Source organism: Hoplias malabaricus, chromosome 8, assembly GCF_029633855.1.
Source record: "Hoplias malabaricus isolate fHopMal1 chromosome 8, fHopMal1.hap1, whole genome shotgun sequence".
NCBI lineage: Eukaryota > Metazoa > Chordata > Actinopteri > Characiformes > Erythrinidae > Hoplias > Hoplias malabaricus.
In genome coordinates this window covers 28,162,800-28,189,718 of record NC_089807.1, presented here as the reverse complement: position 1 = coordinate 28,189,718, position 26,919 = coordinate 28,162,800, and the positions used below count along the sequence as shown (strand labels likewise).

The 26,919-nt window shown below is 38.8% G+C and overlaps 1 protein-coding gene across 1 annotated transcript in view; it reads left to right on the top strand.

Moving 5' to 3' along the window:
• The window catches only part of dst (dystonin), a 194,724-nt gene that overhangs the window by 10,506 nt on the left and 157,299 nt on the right, over window positions 1–26,919 (top strand). Inside the window, exon 6 of the mRNA XM_066678377.1 lies at window positions 1,978–2,185. Coding sequence (XP_066534474.1) covers window positions 1,978–2,185 — 208 coding nt within the window. The remainder of the gene's footprint in view (window positions 1–1,977; window positions 2,186–26,919) is intronic.

The following is a 26,919-nucleotide window of genomic DNA, read 5'->3' as shown; positions in this document are numbered from 1 at the left end:
CACACATAGGGCAATTTATTGGCTTTACGTCTGGTTTTAAGATTTCTATTTCTCCACAAATTAATGTTTCACAAAAACTTTTAATTCAAGGGATTTATGACTTTAATGATGCTAAATACAGAATTACCATAAATCTCTTACATTTTATATACAATAAATAAGCACATAAACCAAAGATTTCATATTTCAACCATAGTTTGCTGTATTCTCTCCTTAACAGTTCTCTATCTTCTTTTTTCACTGGTTTCAAAAAAAGATGGGAGACAGCTGTCACTGGATCACAGTTAAGTTCGAAGCTTAACATGTCGCAACACAAGGAGCAACAGTGTTGTAGAATGCCCCGAAACTGCAGATGAATATTTGTATAATTCCAACTTGTGAAGACAGGTAAAACAGCTACATGCTTTAGCCTCCCGAAATGTCTTTTCATAAACAATAAGGGTGTTATGAGGAACATTTCTGTCTGTATGAGCAGAGGAGTGTGTATGTGTTGTGTGTAATATTGATTGTAATTCAACTGCCATCCAGTGGGAGTGTGTGTGTGTGGGTGGGTGGGGGGGGGGGGTTACTTTACTGTAATTAGTTTTAACAAATGATTCAAGCAATATATATAAATGCAATCTTAGGTGCCTGTAAATCTCCCGATGTGTGAGTAGAAAGGATTAAATATGGGGAAAAAAGTGAATCTCCTTGTTACAGGAACAGGACAGTCCCATAGAGCTGGACAGTGACGATATGTATCACATGTAAATATGTAATAATGAGGGTGACCCAGTGGCAGTGCAGGTTGTGTCATTGTCACACAGCTCCAGGGTCCTGTGTCCTAGGTTTGAATCTCACTACGGGTCATTGTCTATGAGGAGTTGTGTGTTCTCCCGGTGTCTGCCTGGGTTTCCTCTGGGTGCTTCGGTTTCCTCCCACAGTCCAAAGGCACACACTGGTATGTGGCCTTACAGTGCAAAATTCTCCATAGTTGTTTGTGTGTGTGTGTGTGTGTGTGAGATGCCCTGTGATGAACTGGCTCCCCCTCCAGGGTGTGTCCCTGCTTTGTGCCCAGTGATTCCAGGTAGATTCCAGAACCATGATGAAGCTGAACATGATGAAGCAGTTACAGAACCTGTGAGTGGGTGGGGCTAAGACACTAGACTGGAGAATATATTGATTTATGTGACGTCACAAACATGATGTATTCGAAATGGGCTATTTCAAATAGGTATGATTTGATTTGTATATAAAAAAATATGGAAATGAAAAGATGCTTTCCTAAATAAAGATATTAGTCGTGCTTGTTTATTTTATATGTTTCCTTAAGGATTTTACGGATATAGTTCCTTTATAAAGGTTCTATATATAGATTATTTTTGCTGAAACAGCTGATGGGAGGAGAGCAGCTCCGAGAAGCTCAAAGAGATGGCGCTGTAACACTGTCATTTCGTACCTCCCCACCCCACGCTCTCTCGGATGATTGCTAATGCTGTGAGCGCGGGTGTGGGTTTGTGTGGGTCTGAGTGGAGACTGGGGGTCTTCAGAAGGGCGTGGCTGTGGCAGAGAGGCACGGTAAACTAAATGGCGAGCGGTACGAGGCTGCCGGTTTTCGCGGCGGAGGTGTACACGGCGGCGGTAAGTCTTGTCTCTGTCCTGTCGGGGGAGCCACACGCCTTTGATATGATGAGGGCTATTTTTTTCATCCTAGCCCCATATGGCTTTAGCTCAGTTCAGTGAGCGTCAGTGAGAGACAGAGCGAGGGAGAGGGAGAGACATTGCGAAAGACAGACCACACCGATGCTGCTCTGAGACTCGTGCGCCTTTTTCTCTGAATGAAAATAATGACGGTGAGAGCGAAACGACACAAAATGTCGGTCTGGTGCTGCTGCTGTCTGTTTGTCTGAGGCTGGCACCGTGCTGCTCTTGGCTTCTCTCTCTCTCTCTCTTTACTCGCGGTAACGTAGTCTTTCTCTTTTGTTTCCCTCCTCGCAGAGCTCCGGCTCCGCGTCCCTGCGCTGCTCCATGTCTTCGTCGGCGGATTTCTCGGACGATGACGAGTCCAGCCTCAAGTCCGGCTCCGCGTCTCCAGCGCCCGGCGACACGCTGCCGTGGAATCTACCCAAGCACGAGCGCTCCAAGCGCAAGATCCAGGGCGGGTCGGTGCTCGACCCCGCGGAGAGGGCAGTGCTCCGGATCGCCGGTAAGAGCTGCCGCCGCCGCCGCAGCTGTAACTGCTGCTTCATAAGCTGCTTCAGAATGACGCTGGGTGTAGGCCTGATGTCCATAAACGTGTGTGCGAGTGACAAACAGCTGTTTTCACATTATCATCTCCTGTCTTTGCTGCTGATGAGAGGCTGTTGATAATAGGCTAATGGTTATAGGCTGGTGGTATAGGCTGCTGTATCACTTTGATTCAAAGCGATTATCAGTGACGATGGTGAACGTTGTTTATACAATGAAACATAATAATAACATCAACAGAATGTAATTGGCTTTGTGACGTCATAGAATATGTACCCCAAACAAAAGACAAAAACATCACGTGCATTCTTATGGACAATTGTAGACTCCGTTCCTTGCCCCTTTAAACCCACGAGGCCATGATGTTGATGATGTTTGGGATGATGATGATGATGCTTATCACTGTCAACCTCCGTTTCTTTATCAGTGCTACACATCTGTTCCGTCCTGTAGATACACAATAAAATTAAATTGTCGTAGTACGTATCGCTGTCACTCAGATGGCAATTTTAGTTATGGAACGTAATTGGATCATATTCTATATAAATTGTAGGTTTATAAGTTACATTGCTTTTATAAGACTAATTTAATCTACAGAATTTTTTTTACAAAGCTCTATAATGAAAAATTACCATTATTGACCTCTCCATCGGGAGAAGAGAATTTAAAGTACTTTTAGGGAACACAACTAAATTTTTAAACCACTGTTCTACCATATTTAACATTTCTAAATGTATGTATTATACATTTAACCAGTTAGCTATACACTATATGGCCAAGAGATTCTAGAGCTTCTCATTCATATTCTCTTCTGAAATAAAGGGTACTGAGGGTACCTCCTTGATGCTGGAACAGATTTGCTCTTCTGCAAAGAGTGTAAACCAAATGTAGAAAAAGGAAAAGGATTTGTTTGCATGAAGTACAACATTAATGAAGTCAAGTACTGATGTGGGCTTATAGCCGTGGATCACAAAAGCAACAACAGCCACTCCAAGTCATCACAAATGTATTAAATGGTGCGCCATCAGTCAACAAAAGAGTTTCATGCTCCAAAGCCCATGCCGTGGGGCATTATATAGTTATAGCCAGCAGCTTCAGTATGTCCGATGTCATTTCATGCTCTCAGTGGAGATTAATCTGAGTGGAATGTCTGTGTTTACAAGTATTGCATATTAAAGTATTTGAATTTAGTTATTATAAGGGGTGTCTACGATTTTATATATAGGGTTGGCTTCACAGACAGGGATTAAGCTTAGTTCTGGACTATATATTCACAATTCAAATTGGTGTGTAGTCCAGGATTAATCCCTATCAGGGAAGCGACCCCATATGCTACGTAAATATAATGTATAAAAGTGGAGTAAACAAAAGCCCCCCCCCTTTTATTCATCTGTCTCTTAAACCTGATACTGTTTGCTTTTACACACATTTTTTAATTTTTATTTTTGTTTGTGTGAATGTGTAGACATTGTGCATTTGTGCTGTGAAATTTTAAATAATAAAATCATAAGCCTATTGGTAAGGAGTACCATATTAGTTTGTCATTTGGTTGCCAAAGAAATGTCATTTCTCTGCCACTGTCAGATGGAGGAGCTCTTTCCTCCTGTTGGTGTCCTCGGTGGCTGTCTCTTTGGAAATGATGCTCTGTTCAGACTGCCTCTGAGCAGGAAATGAGGAGGGCAGTAGGACCATGAGGCACTTAGGATCACTCCCAGTTTTACTGGACAGGAACAGCAGTCTGAGCCACATGCCACAGGGTGGTCACTGCTGCTACTGGCACTATAGAGAAATGCAAAACAGAATACTGTTGTTGTGCTTTCTTAATGTGAACACTGGGTTTAGGTTCTGCAGTAAATGGAAAAGAGGCTTGCCTGTATACTGGAGCCTGTTATCACACTGTAAGCCCCCAGTCCCACCAAGCAGGCTTTGTGTAATATGAAAATAATTAGGACTGTATTATTAATTAGACTACTGATTATTAGCACTGGAAATAATGTCTGATATGATTGTGCAATCTATATTATAAGGCACAGTCTTTGTACCATGATATGGGCCTGTATTCAGTTAATTCAAGTGATAAGTGAACAATGGAGCTCAGTTTAATTTTTTCAGTCATATCTGACACATGAAATTGAATTTATTTTGCACTAGATATATATTAGTGGATAAATGCTTATGCTGTCTTTCTTTAAAAATATTATTAATTCATTATATATTCCTCTTGCTGAAATAAAGCATTCCATAGGAAGGTTTACACTAGATGCTGGGGCATTTCTGTGAGGATCTGAGGGTATTCAGCCATCAGAACATACGTGTGGTTAGTTCTAAATCACAGCACTGTAACTCATCCCATTAGTATTGGACGGTGCTTCATCACTCCAGAGGCTGCAGCTCCATTGTTCCACATCCCAGGTGGAGTGGGGGTGGGATTGGGGGGGGGCATTATACCTTCTACCTTTATTGAGCGTGGTGACCTTAGGCCCTTGTGTAGCTGCTCTAGCACATCCCATTTTTATTTTATGCTGTTCTATGAACATTGTAGAAGCATAATGTGCTGAGTGTCTGTGTTCAGTGAGTGCACATTTAAATAATAATAAGAGAAGTCTACTGTTGTATGGATTAATAGCATATCAAAACTTAATTTTATTTGAAATATATATAGTTATTAACAAAAATAAAATTACCTTATGCTTAGATATGCTCTACCTTACTTTAGACTAGTTATAATGATATTTAGGTACATCATATTGTTTAGTAAACCCGGGTCGATTCACTGGTGGAAGGTAGTGCTCTGTTTCCCAGCTGCAGGCCAGTAATCCATATTAACTGCTTTTAATATTTCCCTGCTGTAACACACCTGGTTCAACTCAAGACTTAGTAATTAGCAAATAATAAGATATGACTCAGGTGTAGTAAAAATAAACAGTTCAGTTGGGCCTCCAGGACTAAAGTTGGAGAGCACTGCCGTAGAAAATTAAACCCTTTTTTTGTTGTTTACAACATTGACAGAAATATTACATTACAGTATTAATAACCTAGCGGCACAGTGGTGCTGCATTTAGTGTCACTGCCACACAGCTCCAGGGTCCTGGGGTCCTGCCCAGATAGCACACACATTTGGGCCTAATCTGTGTCATTTTGGCACAGTTACAGCACTGGCAATTGTTGTGTGGGCCAGACATGAGCCAAATGTCGATTTGGCCCAGATTTGTTCCACAACACATCTGGCAGATGGTCCATATAAAGTGAACCTGTGGCTGAGTTGAAGCAGCCAGACTCACCCTGAGTCAACACTGTCATTCAAGTCCAAAAGTGGGTTATAAGATAACTGTAGGTGTGCTACATTTGTGCCAGACATTCATTGCTCTTTGGGTGGGTTTGAACCATGCCTCGGGTCACTGTCTGTGTGTTCTCCCTGTGTTTGTGTGGGTTTCCTCTGGGTGCTCTGGTTTCCTCCCACAGTTCAAAAACACATGTTGGTAAGCAGGTTGGCTAATCAAAAGTGTCCATAAGTGTGCTTTACTGTGTGCTGCCTTGTGATAGACATCCCCATCCTCCATCTGGGATGTGTTGTTGTCTTGCACCCAAAGATTCTGGGTTCTGGAGCCAGTGAAAACTTCTAAAGTGGTTAGAGAATATGAATGAATGTTGGAGAAGAACATATTATTTCTGTCAGGAACTTTGTGTCTCCAAAACCTTAACCTTACAAGAGAAGGAAATGTAAGTGTTGGCAATAATTTCATGTAAACAACAGCTGCCATTTTCAAATAATGTGAAAAAACAACAAAAATGCAAAAATGGAGATTCAAATTTTATTCTGTGTAGCGTTTAATAATCAATAGTTGGTGAAACACTTTTTTTTTTTACAGAAGAGGTCTATATTAAAGTTGTCCATATATTTTCGAAATTAAAAAAATGTTTCTATTAAAAGAATAGCAAGGCTGTATTGTGAAATTGTATGTTTAATGGCAGCCCTCAAACAGAGCCCTCGAACAGCGCTAAGGTGTGAGCTGATTGGACAGTGGTGGTGTGGTGGGCGGTGTGGGGACAGAGGGGCGGGGTCACGGGAGCGGCGGCGCTGCGCTGGTTTGCTGCCCGCAGTCAGAGCTTCATTTACCGGCCTCAAAAGAGCCGAGTCACCGCTGCGGTCCGGACATGGCTCTCTACGCTGCCGCAGGGTACAGACTCGCGGACGAAAAGGATTACCTCCAGGCGTATGAGGATGTACTCGAGAAATATAAAGGTAAAGGCTGCAAAGGCTGGGTTTTGGTGTGTGTTCTCTCTGGGGTCGCCGCTGAGGACCCTCCCTCGGTGTCAGAGTGTATCGTTAACGGACTGACAGCGGTAACATTGGTATTGGGCTTAAGCGGCTCAGCCTGGTCAATCACTTCGTGTGTATATAAACAAACTGCAATAATATTCGAGCTTTTTTCTTTGTGGGACGAATGTCTTCTTTGTCTCATGCTTTAGAGTCTGTGGCATGGTCCAGTTTAGTTCTGTCCTGAATGGACAAGGACTGGGACAGGCTTAGCTTATAGCCTGCCTCCCCTCAGTACAACGCCCTTAACATGGGACAGGATGACTCTGCCTTTTGCCTGACTGTTAAAGCAACTGCTGATGCTCTTTAGAGCCTACCAGTGATTTGATCTTCTTCTGTTTTTGTAATTACCACCTAATAAACCTCTTGAGGAAATTAATTCCCAGTTTCAGTTCCACTGTCAAGGTACACTGAAATCCCATTTTATAAATAAACAGATTAATATTTTATTACTCCCAGCTCTATACTATTTACACACATAAACTAGGCTACAAACCATACTGAATGTGCTATTTTTCATGATGTTGCATATCCCCAATTCAGCCCTGAAAGGAGATAAGCCCTGCAAATTTCATGTTGAAGTTATAAGGAGTGTTTCAGCCAGGACTGCTTTTTCAATATCGCACAACATAATCAACCAATCAGAGCTGAGCTCATTTACAGATGTTGGTTATAAAGGTGCAGTAATAAAAACAGCCTGTTTTTATTTCCCTCCCAGTTTGTGAATCGACCCTGAGTATGTGAAAGGTCTCATATAATAATAATAATAATAATAATAATAATAACAATAATAATAATAATAATGATCTGTTCTTAAACTAATTATCTAAAGCTGCTTTGTGACAACATCAGTGGCAAAAAAGCACTACATAAATACATTATGATTGATTGATTTATATTATTATTGTTATTAATAACAATACAAAAAAGCCTTGACATGTGGTTACATAAAAATGAATTATGACTATTTTTAGAACATAAAACTCACGAAATGTATAAGTGCACCTTAGGCAAAAAAAAGCACACAGGAAATGTTGGATGTGGTCCCTTTTTTATCACAAGCATGGATGAAGTTTCTTCTTAAAAGTGGCATTTTTGTAAATCTGTGATAAAAGATACGATATCTTTCAGAGTTACTTGTTACATCCATTAAGTTAGCCATCGTTTACTCACCCTCCATAAACATGCACTCAAGAGGAACTGCTATTTTAATACTGTGAATCATTTGAGGATGTGGACTGCAGGCCATAGTTGTGTCCCCTTGGATGAAAGCCATCACATATGTCTTCTGAGCAGAATTACATAATCCATTTTTGACCACTTCAATGGAGTGGCCCCCTGAGGTGGTGAGAGCAAAAATCTTTAAGTTAAAAATTTGGCAGTGTTATGTGGTCTCAGCAATGTATTCCCTACACACTGGATTGTTCAGTGTGTTCTGACTAGAAGGTTATTTCCAAAACTTGTGGTTGTGTGTCTCTGCTGTGGACTCAAGCACAAACATGGTTGGATTTTCTTTCAGCTGTTGAGCATCATAAGCAACAGATAAGCAATGTCAGCTGTGGCTAGGCTTAGGGCCTGATGGAGTCATACGATTAGGGTTGCTTTGAAACAGTGACTTTTGCTGTCTGGAGGCAATAAGAACGACAAACAAGCTTTTGACTATCATCAGCCAATGTCCTGTGTGTTTGTACAGACAAAATATAATGAAAATGAGGTTACATCAAATTTGTTAACGTTTCAACTTCATATAGCAGCTTGTCATATCTGCTATTTACATTATCACGAAAAGAAATAATGTTGAGTGAAAATACATAGGCACGACCTATCACATAATAAAGATATCATACAATCAAAGCTGACCTGCTTTACATTGCTGGGTCAAGTCTCTCGTCATATTAAGCCTGATTTGTCCAATGTATCTTTGTGTTACACTGAATATTTTTTTCTTTTGTAATTCTCAATTTAAATGTAGTGACATCTGAAATGTGACTTCAATTTTGATAGAATGATATTGTATGAAGCACCAGTGTCATGTTTATGTAAATAAATGTATACGTATAAACAATGAGCAATGAAAAAAATATTGATGAAATATCAATACATTGTATGATAAATTGAGTGTAATTATCTATTCCTCAATCATTTTTAACAAAACCATGGTTTTGTTTGATACATGATTGAATAATTTAGGATATTTTAACATTTCAAATACAATATCTGAATATTCTTAATAACTATGATTTTTGCCAAATATACATTGCTCTTTAAAGAAGTGCGTTATTATGCTATTATTTTGTCATTAAATCAGTGGCACAATATGATCTTAAAATGACAATAATATCGTTTATCGCAATTATTTCTGCGACAATATATCGATCACAAAATGTGGGTATAGTTACAGACCTAATTGTAATTCTTTGTGGTATCCGTCACATTTGGCTACATCTGAGCCACAGAGTATTAAACCTAGCATACCAGTCATTATTATTCATGTTAGCAAGTGGTACGTTACCTCATTTATTCCATAATCATACTGCATTTGTCTATGAATTCTGTCTTTTCAGCAAGCACTGAAAAGGATCTTTCATAACTGGGTCTGTCAGTTAATAAAGACTCCATTTGAACTGTGCTGTGGAAAAAGGCCTGTTTCTTCTAGAGAAAGAAGTCTTCCTACTCTTTTGTTTCTTACATGTCTCGAAACTCAGAGCAGTTTCTGTTTTCTGCTGGGAGGACATTTTGCCTTGGACTCCTGTTGCTTACTTGGTCATAATTTCCTATGTCAAATTTGAACTATGTTGATTCACACAGTCGGAGATGACAATGTTAGCCATGTCATTTGACAGTTTGGGTCGCCCTCCAACAGACATGATTCACATCCCGTCTTGTGTCTTTAGTTAAATTTGAATCAGTGTTTCTCTTTGAGCAACTGCTGGCCTGATCCTTTCACACTAGCTGGATCCATATTTTTGCTTTTGCCTAGTTTATCGCAGAGGACTGACTGCATACACACAGAAGTCGCACAACCTCATAGCTGTGTTGAAACAGTCTAGGTGTGGGATTGTACACTGTATTGAACCCAGAATGCCAGCCTTGTGTACTCGGTTTTTTCATCCCATGACTATTTAAACCAGTTGTCCCCCTTTCTGGCACATCCTAGCCCAGTTAGCAACTGTGAACCTGTTTTCCTCATTAAACCGCCCACATGGGGCAGTGACTGAAGCTATGGACAATGGCAATGATGGAATGAATGTTTAGAGGTCAAGAAATCCCTTAAGTCCTACAATGTCCAGTACAGCAAGGAAGCAAGGAAAGCCAGTAACAGTGGAGCAGCTGTTGGTCAGACAAAGAATTTCAGATTAGCTCAATTTCCCATGCTTCTAAAGGCCTCTCTTCAACTCAGCATGTCAGACTGGGTATGTGGAGGGTGAATGAGTTTAACAGAATGTAATGGCTCCTGTTGCCCCGTCCAGGGTGTTTTGCTGCCTTGCGTCCATTGATTCCGGTTAGGCTCAGGATGAATAAATCAATGAACAATGTCTCATGTTTCTTGTCATGTAAGGTTTTGGATGTTTGAGACCGTACATATCTACGTTGGTATTTTCATTTAAAGAAAAGAGAGAGAGAGAGAGAGAGAGAGAGAGAGAGAGAGGGTTGGTCAAGTAACACACTTGTTTTGTCCAGGCAGAAAACCCTTTCATAGTTCCTAATCCTGAACCTTTGAAAAGGAATAAAATGTATTTTGTACAACAGATCCTTAAATTCCAGACCTCACCATTAAGGTACTGGCCATTCACACTGGTTCATGCTTAAGATTGTAAATGAATGGTACTTTTGTGCCACAAAATAAAGACCATTGATAGATGAGAAGGATGAATTATATCCTTTTTGTGTGTGTGTGTGTGTGTGTGTGTGTGTGTGTGTTTTTTTAAACATGGCAGATCCCTCCCTTTTAAGACCTAAGATTTATTGCCGTGTGGGTGGGTCTCCTTGTTGTCACCCAATTGACTGAGTGTCCTTTCTACTGGGTTACAAAGTTCTTTCATGACATACCAAGGCTCCTGTGGAAATCAAGAGCATTGTTATTCAATCAGTACCAATAAACACCTTGTTAATTTTCTAAAATCTAGAAATACAGTTCTGTGCAATAGTGAAAGATTTTGAATGCATGCAGATATTAGCAAGAAATTATTTATGCATGATTGCTTGGTCCTAGTTTGTCTGAATGGAATCTTAAATACCCCAGATTTTGTGAGAATTAGAGAGATTTATTTATTTATTTATTTATTTATTTTCCAGGAAGCTGTCTAATACTTTATTTGATGGTCAGATCACAGTAAAACACAGGGCTGTGATAAACATAGCTCATGCGCCCAGTGCCAGCTTACATAGTTACCTTTATACAAGGTCAAATATTCTTTTGACCAAGACATATCAAATAAAATACTACTAGGTCAGACGAGCATGTCAGAGTGTCCCTCAAATGTTTATTCCTTATGCAGCTTGTAGAAAAGCGCACATTTACATTTCGTTGTACTTGTACAATGACAATAAATGTATTCATTCGTTCACTCATTCCTTCAGATCTTTGCAGCTGGAACTTCAACCAGGAGCTCATCCTCAGAGGGAACATGTTTCCATACTGCAGCTTTTACTGACCTGGATGATAGCTCACTCTTTACATTTCATAGGCCTCTCATTCTCATTCACAGTCCACTCATTCTCAGTAGAGTACATTTCTCAAAGAATGTTTTATCATCTTACAACAACAGTGATGACATCAACTAATGTGCTTTTAACATCGTACATTAATGTGCAAAATTCTAGCTTGGGTGTTCTTTGTGTTTTGCTTTGTATTTTGTTGAAGTATTGTAAGGAGAGTCTGGGGCCCTTTGCCAACGTAACCTGGCCAAGAACTGCCTACTACTGCAGGAAAAGACATTTGACTGACATTCAAAAAGACCAATCACAAGTCGGCTATTTGGGCATGACGTGTCGATAGAGGCTATTCACGTCTGACCGATGAAAGAGCCAGTACAAAACGGTACACGGAAGTGTTTATACGCAGTTGTACAGGTAGCCAATCAGAATGCAACTAGCAGAATCCTGACAATGAGGCCAGGTTGGTGCACTGAATGTATGAGAATCTCTGTCAACTTGTGGACGGAGCGTCTGTGGCTGAGAATATTTTTAGTAATTGCAAACAGGTAAAAAAAACGTTGCATGCTGCATTGCTGGTAATATGGCAGGTCATACATGACACATTTAAAAGCAAAACAAACGTTGTTTAAATGCATTAAGCGTTGTTTTACAAATATAAATAAATGAATACAAATAATCTCCATATATGTTTGTGATTCACTATGAAAAGTCATAGTCAATGAACTTATGAAGTAATACATACAGTTACAGACGGCATTGAAGTGTTTGTTTCTCAGGTTTGCACTAGGGAAGCTCCCGAAATAGTTGGTGCTGCCCAGAATGTGTAATGTCATAGCTGTAAGGAGGTCATGGTTCAGAGATATGTGAGTGTCCTGACACTGGGCCGCTGGAACGCTGGCCTAGGGCTCTGCAGGCACATGACCCTCTGAGTGCCTCTCACACACTGGCTGCTAACTTGTTTTCTATCTTTGCAGGATGAATTTTAACTTTGTCTTAAAGCAAATTAAGCTCTGTTGATGTGTGAAGTTGCTAAGCTACAAATTATTTTGATCAGCTGCTTGGGTGTTTTTTTTCCTTAGTCTTATATTTGTCTCTTTAATTTGGTTATTATTAGAATTCCTGGTGGAACTTCATCATTAGTTATGACATTTTAATATTAGTCTGTTCATGTGCGCTGACTAGTGTCTTTGGTGGATTCATTTGTTGAGCTATAATGATACCGTGCCTCAAATTCAATACATGGTTATTTGTAAAGGAAGGCATCTTGTAAATTAAGGCAAAAAATAGTTGAATATTTCTGACCTTCACTCGTCAACACCTCTTTCTTTACTCTTCTGTCGTTGATTTAATAAAAGAATATTTTTCTTAAGATGACTAATGTCTCTAAATGCTACTGAACAGGACCAAAGTCTATACTCTGTCCACTCTGCCGCCATCTTGGCATTGCCCTGGGCCTGTTATATTCACTCCAGTAAGGTCAGGCTATTAGAGTGATGAGGGCCCTGTGATTCTGAAACTGAAATCTACATTATATATATTTACAAACATATTTCTGATATAGGCTAATCTGTCCAAATCGCATAATTTGCAGTGTTGAGATATATGTTCGCAAATATGTGTTTTTCTCAGCTTGGTCTCGCACATGGCCATATCACCACAGCTCCACAAACATTCACATTCATTGATGAAATCCAGTGATGACCAATTAGCAATAAGCCACTTTCATAGTGCTAACTGGAAAATGCTTGCTTTTGTTAACTTTTAACATTTCTACCATTTCTGAGTGCACATCACAAGCTTTATCTGGAATGCTGGCTCTATCATGACAACATTAATTCAGATTATTGAAATTAATTGTTGTAGCATGCTCCTGTTCGTTCAGCTATGGAAACATAGCTGTAAAAAAACAACATGTTTTGCATTTATTGATTTTGTAACGACATAAATGCCAACATGTATGCACATATCTACCTTGCAGCCCATTATTGTTTAGCCCCGCCCACTCACTTTGAATAAAGAGTGTTTCAGTATTTCAGACTGCTTTTTGAATGATGCTCAATACAATCCAGCCCAAATACAACTGAAGCCTGAAGAATGTTCCTGTATAAATTCACAGATAAAAGCACTCTAACTAGGTGGGACTAGGTGGGCCAAAAATGATAGCCTATTATCTCTTTAATGCTAATATTTAAAACAGTAATTCCTTATTTTATAGTATATATCCTGTTAATAGCAAGTCCAGTATTCTCTTGTGGTGTTCTATGCTATAGCACCGCTTTACTTCTGAACCTCTGGTGAATGAAAAGAATGCTTTAATGTTAACCAGCCAAACATACAGTTAACCGTCACACTGTACTTTCACCGTAATAAATCATTGACCATTCTGAGTTAGAAAAAACACGCATTTCTGTTTCTCTTTGTCAAATATTTACTCCCATGTGATGTGGCTTATATTTTAGGCACCACATTACTATATGATCTTTTTATGACAGTTTGATCATTCCAAGGAAACTCACACACAAATGATTTGTAAAAAACGGGTGTAGTTTCCTAACCTTCTCCAAAAGTTACATAGTGCAGTTTCTGCAATGCAGAGCATGGAGTAGCAATGACAAAGGCTCTGTTCTGTCTATTACAGGTCAGTGGAGCATCACAGTGATTTTTAAGGTAAAAATACTACCTAGTAGCTTTGGTCAGAGCTAGGTTAACATGTTAAAATCACATATGTAAACTTCACATCCAAATCAAAGCATTCTTCTCATTCTTTGCAGTACAAGTATACACTGACACTGAATGTTTGCATGTTGAGTGTGCTATTTGGTTTCAGCCAGAGAGGAATGTAACATGCATTTTTCTGCACAGTCACTGTCTTTGTGCTCTTCCTCCCTAGAGCTCCACTCGTCATCCCCCTCCTCTGCCTCCTTCACCCCTCCTTCACTGGCTCGGCCTCTGCTTCAAACTGTTAGCCAGCAGCTTGTTAACACAAATTTGAGTCTATGCTAGCTCACACCTTGGAATTCAGAACAGAGGTGATTGTTCAAACTGTATTATGATAAGGGGTGCAGAGTACTGTCAGCTGGTATGTTATTAAAGGCCACGTTCAAAAGAAAAGAAAACACTTTTTATATAATTCAGAGGATGTTTCTTCACCATTTACTGCTCTCTAGTCTATGTGCGTGCTTGGAACCGGTCTAATTAGGGTGGCCACTTTCATAAACCTAAAAAGGTGGACATCACACCATACGGTATGGTATGTTGTCTAGCTGAAATGCTTTTATGAGTGTACAGAATAATTTCAACATTAGTTAACATCAAAACCTATGTAAAAAAGCTAACCAACTTGAACTACAAATCTCTGATATAATTTATCATTTTTCACACCAAACCTGCCATACTTAAGTCCTTTTCTTGCTGCCTCCAGGGGTTTGTTATTGGCCAGGAATACGTGGTACATCTCTTTACACCCTTCTGTGAGGTTCACACAGATCTGAAGCTCTGCTTTGACACTATCCACCTCAAGATGATTACTCTCATTTCTCCATGTGGTGTTCATTTTCACAGCGTTGCTTAAGGTTGTTAAACCAATTAAATTCTGTGTATTTGTTGCAACATGTTCATGAGCCAATGACACGCTAAAAGATATATGCAACCTCGGCTGCCCTCCAATAGGAGGACTAATAGTTGTCCGTCCAGGCACTGAGCAGGGCGGACAACAGGGAAAGGCAAAAAAAACGGACTGTTCGACCAAAAGCCAGATGTCTGGCCACCCTAGGTCTAATGTGTTTATGAAGCCTCAGTGTCTGTAAACCTGTAATAAAAATACACAGTGTCTAGGTCTGGTATGTTAGTCTCTCTCTCTCTCTCTCTCTGCTCACAGTAAAGAAAAGGCATCTGAAGTTTTTTAGACAACAGAGAGAACTCCAAACTTTGAAAAGCACAAATGAGGATATTGTTCTGTTCCTGCTCCGTAAGAGGGTATTATTGACTTATTTTTTTAATATTGACTTATTTTTGCTGTTTCTAATTACTTATGGTGGAAATGTCTCCAGATTCGAGAGACTGCTAACTGCTTTTACTGTAAAGTGCTACAAAACTAAGCAACTTGAGTTGTAGTGTATAAAAACTTACAGACAATTTAAACTTCAGCTGAATACAAACAACCATCGTTTATTTCCTCAGAAATACCATTCCACTTTAAAAGATATGGAGCTTCTGAATGTAAACAATCCAGAGAAAACAGCATTTCCTCACAGTTTTATATTTCCCCTCTAATGGATTATTGGATAATTACAATATCAGTCTTTCAAAGTTCTGTTTTAGCAGTAGCTTCTTACACTTCTTACAAGTAATCCCAAACACATCAAGACATGTTGAGGTCTGGACTTTAGGCAGTTATGAGAATGTAAGCAACTTTTTTGTTTGATATGTTTTTGGTTTATCTATTTTTATTTGCTTTTTTCCGCTTACAAAAAAACAGCTTATTGTCAGCTACTTCATTTATCTGTACACATGTTTGCCATACTGACTGTGCAGCTGAGGCTCAGAATGGAGCTGGATGGAGAGCTGCTGGGGTGTGGCAGTGGAGGTTAATGCTGATGTGACCAGAGGAAAGCTAGGCTGTTTACAGTTTCAGTAGTGGGGCTGTGAGGCTTCCTGGGCTTGTTCCTGACAGAATATGAAGAGGATGGGGGATGAGTAGAAGGGACACAAATCTTTCTGTCAGCTTGACCCCTACGGCCCTGAAGAGAATCTTACATAATCTTGCTTGCACAGTCAGATGAAGAAGCCTGGCACATTAGAGGGAATGGGTTAGTTGAATTAATTGAGCAGCTTAAATGATCCTAAAGCAGCACTATGTAAGATTTATGTTCAAAAGCAGAAGCATAGGAAGGGAAAATGTATAATATGTTGCTGTGTTTGGAGCTGTCTAAACGATTATTTATAAAGCTCAGATTTGTTAGGAGTCTTTGAAATTACATTATACACACATACTTAAAAAAGAAGGTATTGCTTGGTGTTTTAATACATCTGCTTTAATTAGGTTTCCCGTACATGGAAATACAACACTAAATTGCTGAGGATATGATGACAACCATTCTCCATTTCTGCTTAAATACTTCACTGTGAACATGACTTCAGCCATGTTCAAACAACAGACGTGGAGATCCTGAATGTAAACAAACCAGAGAGAACTGTGTTTACGCAATCGTAGATGTCCCCTTTCAGTAATGCATTGAAAATGTATTATAATAGAGCTGAGTGATGTTATCACGATACATATTTCGATATTGATCAATCTCAGTATTTTTCACTATGCAACGTTTTGTTATCCTGTTACAGTTTTTAAAAAACACCCATCTAAAAATGCGGAGTACATGTAAATAATATAAATATAGTGCAAATTTCTAAAATCTACAAGGAAAGATTATACTGAAATATGGTAAATCATTTTGATTACCCTCCCCCGTGTGCTAGCGAATGGGTAAAAATATTTTGCTCAAGGAAAACCTGCTCTGAACTAGGAAATACCATACTTGGAGTTTCCATACCCGATCATCCAGCACATCATCAAGTTATTGCTATTGAGGTAAATGTATGTGCAGAAATATGTCCCAAACAGAATGTTTAATCTATGTATATTTAATGTATACAAGCGCTTGAATTTAACAATATTATATTGCTTACATTCTCATGTTGTGCTCATGTACAGTAATAGCAGGATTATATGCACCTGATTCAGTGGGTGATGCTAATGGTGAATAAAAACAAATGTCTTTGACCTCATTGTTTATGGAGGGTTTTTTGTGACAATGTTATATAATTAAATGAATAAGGAAAGTAATTAATTAAAATTAGAATTATAAATGTTTCATACATTATAAAATGTAAACAAACAAATAAAAACTTAAGTAATTTTATGTGCAATTTAAATAAATCACAAAATTATTTAAGCTTTTATTTCAAAATCTAATAATTAAATGAAATATTTGATTATTTAATTATCCTTTTAAATAATTATTCCTTTATTCATTTATTGATGTGATATTGTCACAAAAATCCTTCATATCGTTCTGGAGCAAATATTTATTGTGAAAAAATATTAAATAAAATAGTTTTATCACCCAGCAATATATTGTAACATTTGGTATTTTTTAATGCAGCGTATCCATATCAACTATAAGCCTGTTTCACACACAATAATGTGAAAAGAGATTCCCCAGTGAAATGTTAATGTAGTCATTGACCCAAGCATCTCTGCATGTCTGAAAGATTGTAGACGCCAGGACATACAGTGTTTCTTCTCTATCCATCTGTATTTTACAATCTTAGCTTTAAATTATAAATATCCCAGATGTATTGGGTGAAGCTCCAGTACTGTAAAGAACAAAGCATTGTAACTTTACTGTCATGGGTTGGTTCTGTAAATTCCACGCTACTGACAGTGAATTTTTTTAATGGAGGTGATGTGAATTGTGCACATTAAATAGTTGAAAAAAAGTCTATAAATGCAGATTACATTAATTACTTTGGAATTTAAGTTGGAATTCCAATTTATGGAATTCCAACTTAATGGAGTTGGTCAATTTATGGAGTTGGTCATTCCAATTTAAGTTGGAATGACCTACCTGGAGCTGAAGGTACTTGCCGTAATATGATGGAAATGCCAGCTGGAAATTTAGAAACTTTACCTGAATCACAAGGGGTTTCTCTTAATCAATAAAAAGTCCTTGCACATCTTAGAAGTATTTAACTTTAGTGATGTCATTTCCCACAGTGGTGTCCTGCAGCTGTGCATGGCATGACATCATCGCTCCTCTGGCATTGCTGTCTGCACTTAAGGACACGTTTAAACCTTTCATCCAAAAAAAACAGTAGTGTTAAATCAGACGTTATGTTGTGTGTCAGACTAGTGTGAAAGTGGGATATTTTGTCTTGGGCCTGATTTAATTTGTCGGTTTAAATAATGATATTATTCCCTTGCACACTAAAATAAAGATAAGGGGGAAAAGGCGAGGTCTGCTGGCCAGCTCCTGATTTAGAGATTTCATTGGCTGGTAGACAAGACTGAAATCCCTTCTGAAAATCTCAGCTGCAAGTGATTACTCGTGGAAAACAGTTGCAACAGCAGAGGAATGTGTTGGATAACGGTTCGGATGTGGATGACTCTGTGCACAACCAGGCATGCAGGACAACGAAGTGTCTAAACATCACTCTCTGTGTGTCAGGGTGTGTTGGTTTGCTTGTGTGTCTGTTGGTATAGAGTATAAAAATGGAAGTTCATGTCATATATATTTTCAACATTCTGCTAAATGACAGGTACTTTAATATAATATACCTGTTGCATAGGATTATTATTAAATTACAAAAACATCCCTTATAATTAAGTAGTATGAAAATGGTAAACGAGAATTTTTTTTATTATTTTTTACATGTCACTGCATGTCCTTATGAGCTATATCAAGGAAAAGTGGTCAAGTGGTGCAGAATCATGTGCATTATTTAATTCTCTTTCTGGGCATAATAATGTACCTAAAAGTACATTTGAGTTTCGGTTTGGACAATTAAAGATGGAGATTTTGATGTTTGATGTTAGGGATCATGAACTTATTGTGTTAATTCTTAATTTTTAGTTTTTTTTTCCTATAAAAAAAATAACAATTGTCATTTTTAATACTAAGTAACATTTAAACTAAATGACAAAAAGTGAGGAACAATGTTTGATTTTTTTAATTACAATAGTGCATTACACAAAAATGCTTTTAAACTTATTTGTACACCTCACACAAAATCATTTCAATCAGCTTTGAGAGAGAGAGAGAGAGAGAGAGAGAGAGAGACTATATCCAGTTCAGAAAAAGCTCCAGCCTTTCAAAAGCAAAAGTCCTCAAATAGCATATGGCAGAGAAATGTCGTCTCTAATGCTTCAGATAGAAAAATGAATAAATAATAACGAGATTGAAAATAAATGCGTTCTGATGGGGGTTTATGGGAAAGTCATGTGAAATTATACATGGAAATCTACCAAAATCTGCTTTTAACTGATAAACCGTAACATCCAACTAGTAATAATATTACATTAAAAAAAACACATTGAGCGGCTGAAGTTGTGAAACAATGCAAAAACGTTTACGCATTATCATTTTATCACTTGCTCTTTGCCCAAAATGATAATGGAAATGTGACATGTGTTTTTGTCTGTGTGCAGGAGTGAGTAAATGTATTGACTGGTTGTCATGGTGACTCAGCCTGTGTGTGTGTGTGTGTGTGTGTGTGTGTGTGTGTGTGTGTGTGTGTGTGTGTGTGTGCGTGTGTGCATGTGTGCCCCGCCGCTCCCTGTGCTGGACAGCTCAGCTTTGTGTGGGTGAGGTCATGTGATTACTCATAGCTCCTCCTCCTATGGTCTCATGCATTTGAGTGAGTGACTGACTCAGCACAGCCTTCTCTATTTAATGACCTGAAGGATGCTGGGAAACACACCCAGTGTTACACATCTGCAGAGCTGTCAGAACCTGTCCGACACTTGAAGAAAAAAAAAAGCTCTAAATCCAGTGGCTTTGTTTTGTATTTTTCTTTAAAGTAAAATCCAGCTTTAAAAACGAGAAGTAAGTCTTCATATTGAAGCATCAGCCTGTGTTCAGTTGGACGGCAGAGCCATGTCGTGTTCTTAAATACTGAATGAGCAATGACTTCATCTTTCTGCTCTGCGAGTATTGCAAGCAGGGTGTGCAATACACAGTGTTAAGGGATCTTACAAGGAGTCTACCTAATAGAAAGAAAGAAAGAGAGAGCTAGGAAATGTATTTCTTTTCCCAGTCTCTGGAGATAGGGATTTAGCAGCCTCTCGTTTATCTCCAGCATCCATTGTTATCAACAGCAGCTTGTTTCCCAGTGTGCTGTGAATATAACACAGTTGAGTTTTCATGCTACAAACATACACATGGTATCAGTAGGGTTGGACCAATTCATTATCAATATATATCACAATGTAAAATGTTTCAATGACAATGATAAGATTATAAACACATTTTCAGTATTTTAATATACATTACTTACAACCTGTCACTGACTGAGGTTCATTACAAGGCGCTGCTGTCTGTTCATTGCACTCGTATTTAAAGCTAGCTTAAAAATATTAATACTGACAAAGCCAAGAGGTTTATGTTTGATTGTGTCATGTATCTTTTTTTAAGTCAATGTTGTTAGTAGCTTTTATATTGTTTTTATCGATATTGGAATTGTATCATATCAACCGATATAATTTAAAAAAATGTCTCTTTACACATATGGCTTTTGGCCATATCGTCCAGCCCTTGGTATCAGACCTACTGACATCAATTCCACTGTTCTGTTAAAGAAACCTCATGATATTCCAAAAATGAGACAACTACTTTTATTTTTTAAAGTATTTATTAAAAGGTATTTTTTCCAACAGGATCTGTGATAGCTATTCTTTGGCAATAAGACTTTATTTGTCACTTTATATAAGAGTCTAGGATATTATATATTTATTTAAAATTATATTGTATGCTTTTGTATTGTTACAGTCCAAGTATCCAGGGGAGGCGTGATGTCATGCCTGTAAAAACAAATATTATATACTGAGTGTGTCAGCCATTTTTCTGAATGTGTGAATTGTTGAATTTGAATGTGACTTTGAGGGCACTGCAATCTTCCACTCCCACAATGCACTGGTAATTTATAGTACACCTCATATCTCACCTCATGAGCTGAATGCATTGCGAGTTTCTTTGTTACTCAGCAAAGAACAGTGGATGTGTCCAGATACTTTTGTGTTTTTCAGCGCTACTTAATGAAGTAAATAATGTCTCACTATATGGCATAACACTACTGAGGGAGCAGGGAGCCATTTCGGTCATAGCTTTACTACTACTACTACTCAGACCATAACATCAGAATCCCCCTCATCAAAGTACACCTCATGCTGCCTCAGCCAGGTTTAATAATTTACTGTGGTATTTTTCTACACTGTTACACAAAGCAATGATGCGGTTACTCACACAGTCCTGCTTTCCAGTTGGTATATATTTATATACAAATTCTATGTTGAACTGGCCTTTTTTACTCCATTCAGCCAATACATGGTACTCTTTTGTACTTGGAAGCGCTATAACATCCACTTTAATGAAGCCGTAGAGAGCTTGCCTCTGACTGATAGGGCTAAGTGGCTGTGCACTAATGAGGTAGAGGTAGAAATCAATACACATCACAGTCTTGTGGCTCTGCCCTTTTATGAGAGCTGTGTACTGAGCATAGGGCATATCACACAATTATCTTCTAAATCTTGTCTAAAATTTAGAGAGCATCCTGAAGCTAATGGCTTTCCCTCTAGATTTTTGCCTGTCTATTAACCTACCTTCTTCATTTGACCAGATGCCGAGCAGCTGAGCAGCACTAGGCTGCTGTTAGGAGAGCTGCAGCCCTGACATCATGTCCTGCTTATCTTTAAAGACTGTGGTGCATTTAATAGCTTTACTATGACTGAGAGTTACCTACAGTGACAGGAAAATGCCATTTGACTGCCAAAATAAACTTTTGTTTGGGTGTGAACTGTTGTGGCGTTATATTTTCCAAAGGGTGCCACAACTTAGTTTACAGTAGATTTAAGACCCCCTGTGTACATGGGGGGTGGAGTGTCTGAGGCTGAGACTAGGGTAGAGGTTCTGATTACCGCCTGCTGACGCAGACTCTGGCTGTGTGATGCTTTCAGCTGCTGCCTGCCTGACTTAAGCAGGTGGCTGAAAAATCCCCATTACCCAATTCAGCTGCACTACCCTTCCTCTTTACTCCTTTAAACTTGCTCTGCTTTTCTAATAACATAATATCACCAGTGCTGTAATCTCATTTATCACACACAGATGAGAATATTTTCTTACAAACCTTCTTTACTTTCAGATTCAATATTGTTTATGTCATATGCATAACAATACTACCTGCTGCACCACCGTGCTGCCCGCAAGTAACAACAAATAACTAATAAATAAAAACAAAGGCATCAATCAGTGATCAAGGCATCTATTATCGAACAGCACAGGAATATACAATTTTACAGTCCTTCTATTTTTGATGCTCTGTAGGTCCACATTAAATTGGCAAACTCAATAATCAAAGGTGTGAACAAACGTTATGGTGACCAAATGTAATCACTTGTGTGTCAATGAAATTAGACCGAAAAAAGGAATAGGTAGTGTTAAACTAGGTAATAGACTAAAATGAACTGATTAGTTCTTACCTATGCATATGGACCTAATGGGAACGTCTACGATTGTGGGGAGCTACATTTCTCTCATTTGTTTTACGTTTAGAAGCTCCAAATCTTTTAAGGTAGAACAGTATGTTTGAGCAGAAAATGACCACAGGTTGAATAACCACAGAAACTTATTGTAACTTGAGTTGTTTAGTTTTGTTACGGTATCAGTCTATGTTTGCTTTCATGCAATTAGCACTCTCCAAAATTTGGAGTGGGTTCCTATCAAAATAATCTGAAACAGCAAAAATAAGTCAATATTATCTTCCTATAGAGCAGGAATAAAGCAATATCCTCATCTCATTTCATGATTTTCAACGTTTGGAGGTCTCTTTTTCATTTTTCTTCTGTGAGCAGAGAGGAAGCCTACAATCGTGAATGTCACTTTTAACAGACAATTGTATAGTGTTTTTGTATAGCTTACACAAGAAATATAAGTACGATGCACTTACAAAAACATATGAGCTAGTTTTACTTGTCAGTGATTGTTATCGAGAGTATCAGTGTTTACACTTGCAGAATGAAAATGAAATTATTATAGTAGCATGCAAGATAGTAGAGCACAGAGTAAGTCAGTGCACTGCAAACATGTAACTGTTTAGCATAGCTTAGCACAATTAAGTTCCTGCAGTGAAGGAACTCTTGGTGTGAAAAGTTTTGGTGTGTACTGATGTCACTACTTTTAAGGGTACTGAGACCGAATGGGTACTGTGGTTACACTTTTCTAAACTTCTTGCAGACAACGCTCTCTGCAATATAGTCATGTACGATTTAACATCTACATTATATTCTTTGAAGCAGGACATTGACTAGATATTACCACAATCACAAAGGCATTTTAGGCTACTCTAGGGTAGTCTAACATAATTTCAGTTACTAAGTAGTAGATACTTTTATTTAAACAATAATATGAATAAAAATGCATAATGAAAACATTAAATTCAGTGCTGTACTGTAATATTTTATGTTGGGCAGCACTGCACAGTCTCTTCTGGCCGCCCAAATTAAGGCAGCTACGAAATGGCAGTAGGCGACATGAGGCTATTTATATGAAGCTGAACACATAGAAACAAACAAAACAAAACAAAACAAAACAAAAAAAAGCCTGACACCAGTCATTCTCAGCAGTCTCTTATAAGAACACCAAGTAATATTACAAATTAATTATATCAAACTTAAAATTACAGCTTCAAAATATTGTGATGCCTCATTGGCCAGTTATAGGGAGAACTGAGCCTCTGGATTTGGTACTCAGGGCTCAGCAATACAGAAATTTTGCTATGTAACTTTTGGAGGAGAGTAGAAAAATACCACCCCCTTCTTGAATTCAGCGTGTTTTAAAAGTAAATTACACTCTGCAACTGACGTATGCTGTATTCTCTATACACATGGATTGGAAATGCACCACAGGTGGTGCTATTTCTCCAATACTCAAATTAGGAAATTTGCCACAAGAGGGTGCAGTTGTGCTGCGCATCACAGACACTTTGTATCTTTGTTTCATACAGGACTACATTTGCAGCATAATTAATGATTTTATGCAACAACCACAGTTGTTCCTCGACTTCACAGTAATTATGTTCTTGAATTTGTGAAATATCACGTATATTACATGACATGGCGGCACGGTGGCTTAGTGGTTAGCACGTTCGCCTCCCAGCGCTGGGGTCTTGTGTTCAAGTCCCATCTGGGTGGAGTTTCCATGTTCTCCCTGTGTCTGCGTGGGTTTCCTCCGGGGGCTCCGGTTTCCTCTCACAGTCCAAAAACATGGAGGGTAGGTGAATTGGCTTCTCTAATAACTGTCCTGGTGAATGAGTGTGTATGTGAATAAATGTCTGTCTGTATGTGTGAGTGAATGTGTGTGAGCCCAGATGTGGATTGGCGCTCTATCCTGGGTTAAACCCTAGTGCCCGATGCAGTCCTCCAGGTGGACGGTCGTTCCTGGTCGAGAGTACGCTGTGTGCGTTTCGCTGCCGCTTCTCACAAGTGTGTGTGTGGATTGAGTGTTCTGAGCTATATAAGTGTAAAGATACATACATAGCTACTTATTTCGGTAATATTCTTGAAAGCATCAGTGGGCTAATAATAATAATAACAGTTGCTCTTCGATGGGCTGGTGCCCCCTCCAGGGTATGTTCTCGCCTTGTGCCCAATGAAGGCTTACTGCGACCCTGAACTGGATAAGTGGTTACAGACTGAATGAATGAATGAATTAATTAATTCATTAATAATAATAATAGCTTTTCCTCATATAATTGTTAGATAGTAACTAACTGAAAAAAAATATTTTAATTGCTAGCTGGTTCTTCAACAAGAAGGTAAATTTGAATTCTATTTGTATAATGGTGTTTAAGTGAGTAACAATGATAGCTCTAATTGAAACCTAAGGGCTTAAGAGCTTCTGCAGTAGAAGTTCCCATAGTCTTATTACCACAGGCTCATATTTCTTAAGCAGGCCTTTCACATGAAGAGGACATCTCAGCAGCAGGGAACGAGAGGAATGTTACCTGCATTGTTTGTTTGTCTCACCCCACTTACTTTGGCCTTGTTTTTTCTTTCTTTGACAGCTTATCTCACAACATACCTACATCTCATATCGTATCAGGACATAATTCCAACCAAATGACAAACACGTTTATAGTGATACTTGTGTTTATGAGATCAGAGTAAGAGATTGATGTCCGAAACCCATGCACTCAATTTTTAGAGCTAGGCTCTTTTATAATAGATACCGTCTGACCTCTTTCATCCACCGTCCTGACACTCTGCTGTTGCCCTTTTGGTGACAGGGTGTACTTGTCATGCTGCTTTATGTCTGACTTTATTTTAAGGTAGGCCTGCAGTCTGGGGCTGGCTCTCATAACCAAGCTCTGCTGCCAGCTTATGAGACTAAACGAAGGAAAGAGAGAGAGTGCTCTGTTTGCTCCTGTAGAAATGTGTTTCAGATTTATACTTTTCTTTCCTTTCACTTTATTTGTTTCTATAATTTTGTCTTCAGCTCATTTTAAGTTTCCTAATTGAAGGGAAGCCAGAAACAATAACAAATGACCACTCACTCCTTTTACTTTTTGGATTTGGCGTGTTTGAAAGCCTTCTTTTCCAGAATGTTTGCATCAGTTTATTCCAACTTTCTGTCAGGTCGAGTGCTTGTGTTGACCAATTAGTTCATCTGAAAGGGCAGCTGTTTCTAGTTTTCCTACACATAGGGCCGAGTGATATAGCTTGCAAATATCATGATAAAAGAATACATTTCTCTAAGTTACAATAGTTATTCATTCATTCATTCATTATCTGTAACCGCTTATCCAATTCAGGGTCGCAGTGGGTCCAGAGCCTACCTGGAATCATTGGAATCAGTTCTTCACAGGGCAACACAGACAGACATTCACTTTGGAGTCACAAATCCACCTACCAACGTGTGTTTTTGGACTGTGGGAGGAAACTGGAGCACCCGGAGGAAACCATCCATCCATCCATCCATCCATTATCTGTAACCGCTTATCCAATTTAGGGTCGCGGGGGGTCCAAAGCCTACCTGGAATCATTGGGCGCAAGGCGGGAATACACCCGGAGGAAACCCACGCGGACACGGGGAGAACACACCAACTCCTCACAGACAGTGACCCGGAGCGGGAAATGAACCCACAACCTCCAGGTCCCTGGAGCTGTGTGACTGCGACACTACCTGCTGCGCCACCGTGCCGCCCCCGGAGGAAACCAACGCGGACAACACACCAACTCCTCACAGACAGTCACCCGGAGCGGGAATCGAACCCATAACCTCCAGGTCCCTGGAGCTGTGTGACTGCTACCTGCTGCGCCACTGTGCCGCCCTACGATAGTTATTCACCATATTTAATTACCTTTAATTTATGTTCATTTTAACCACTTTTTAATCAAGACAATCAAGTAATAATTTCAACAAAACAATAAAAACTAAATGAAAGTGTTCTCCTAATATACTGCTTCCAGACATTTACTCTTTAAATCTCATTTGCTGTCTGTGAAATGAAGAGCCAAGCTAATATTCAGTTCAAATGTGCGACTATTTGGAGGTAGTGTCACGGTAGGAAACTGACAGTGCTTCCTCAACTTTTCAGGGTGCAGGGATTTAATCAAAGTCTTCCACATGATTCTGTTTGTTTTTAAAAACTGAGATGTTCCTCTCTCTGCTGTTGAAAATATCCCATCCAGACAAATACAAAAACTGTTGCATTATCATCAAACATCAAAAGACATCAAAACACCACAAGGAATGAGAGAAACAGTGGTTAATCCCAAATCACTCCATACTTCCTATGTAGTGCACTACGCAAAAAATTACTGAATGTAGATCTTAGTCCATTATATATTTTTTCATTATATACAACATCATTTATTTATTCATATGTGGAAATCTGAAATCTAGTGATGTTTGAATGTATACATTGCAGTTTTATGATTTAATTTG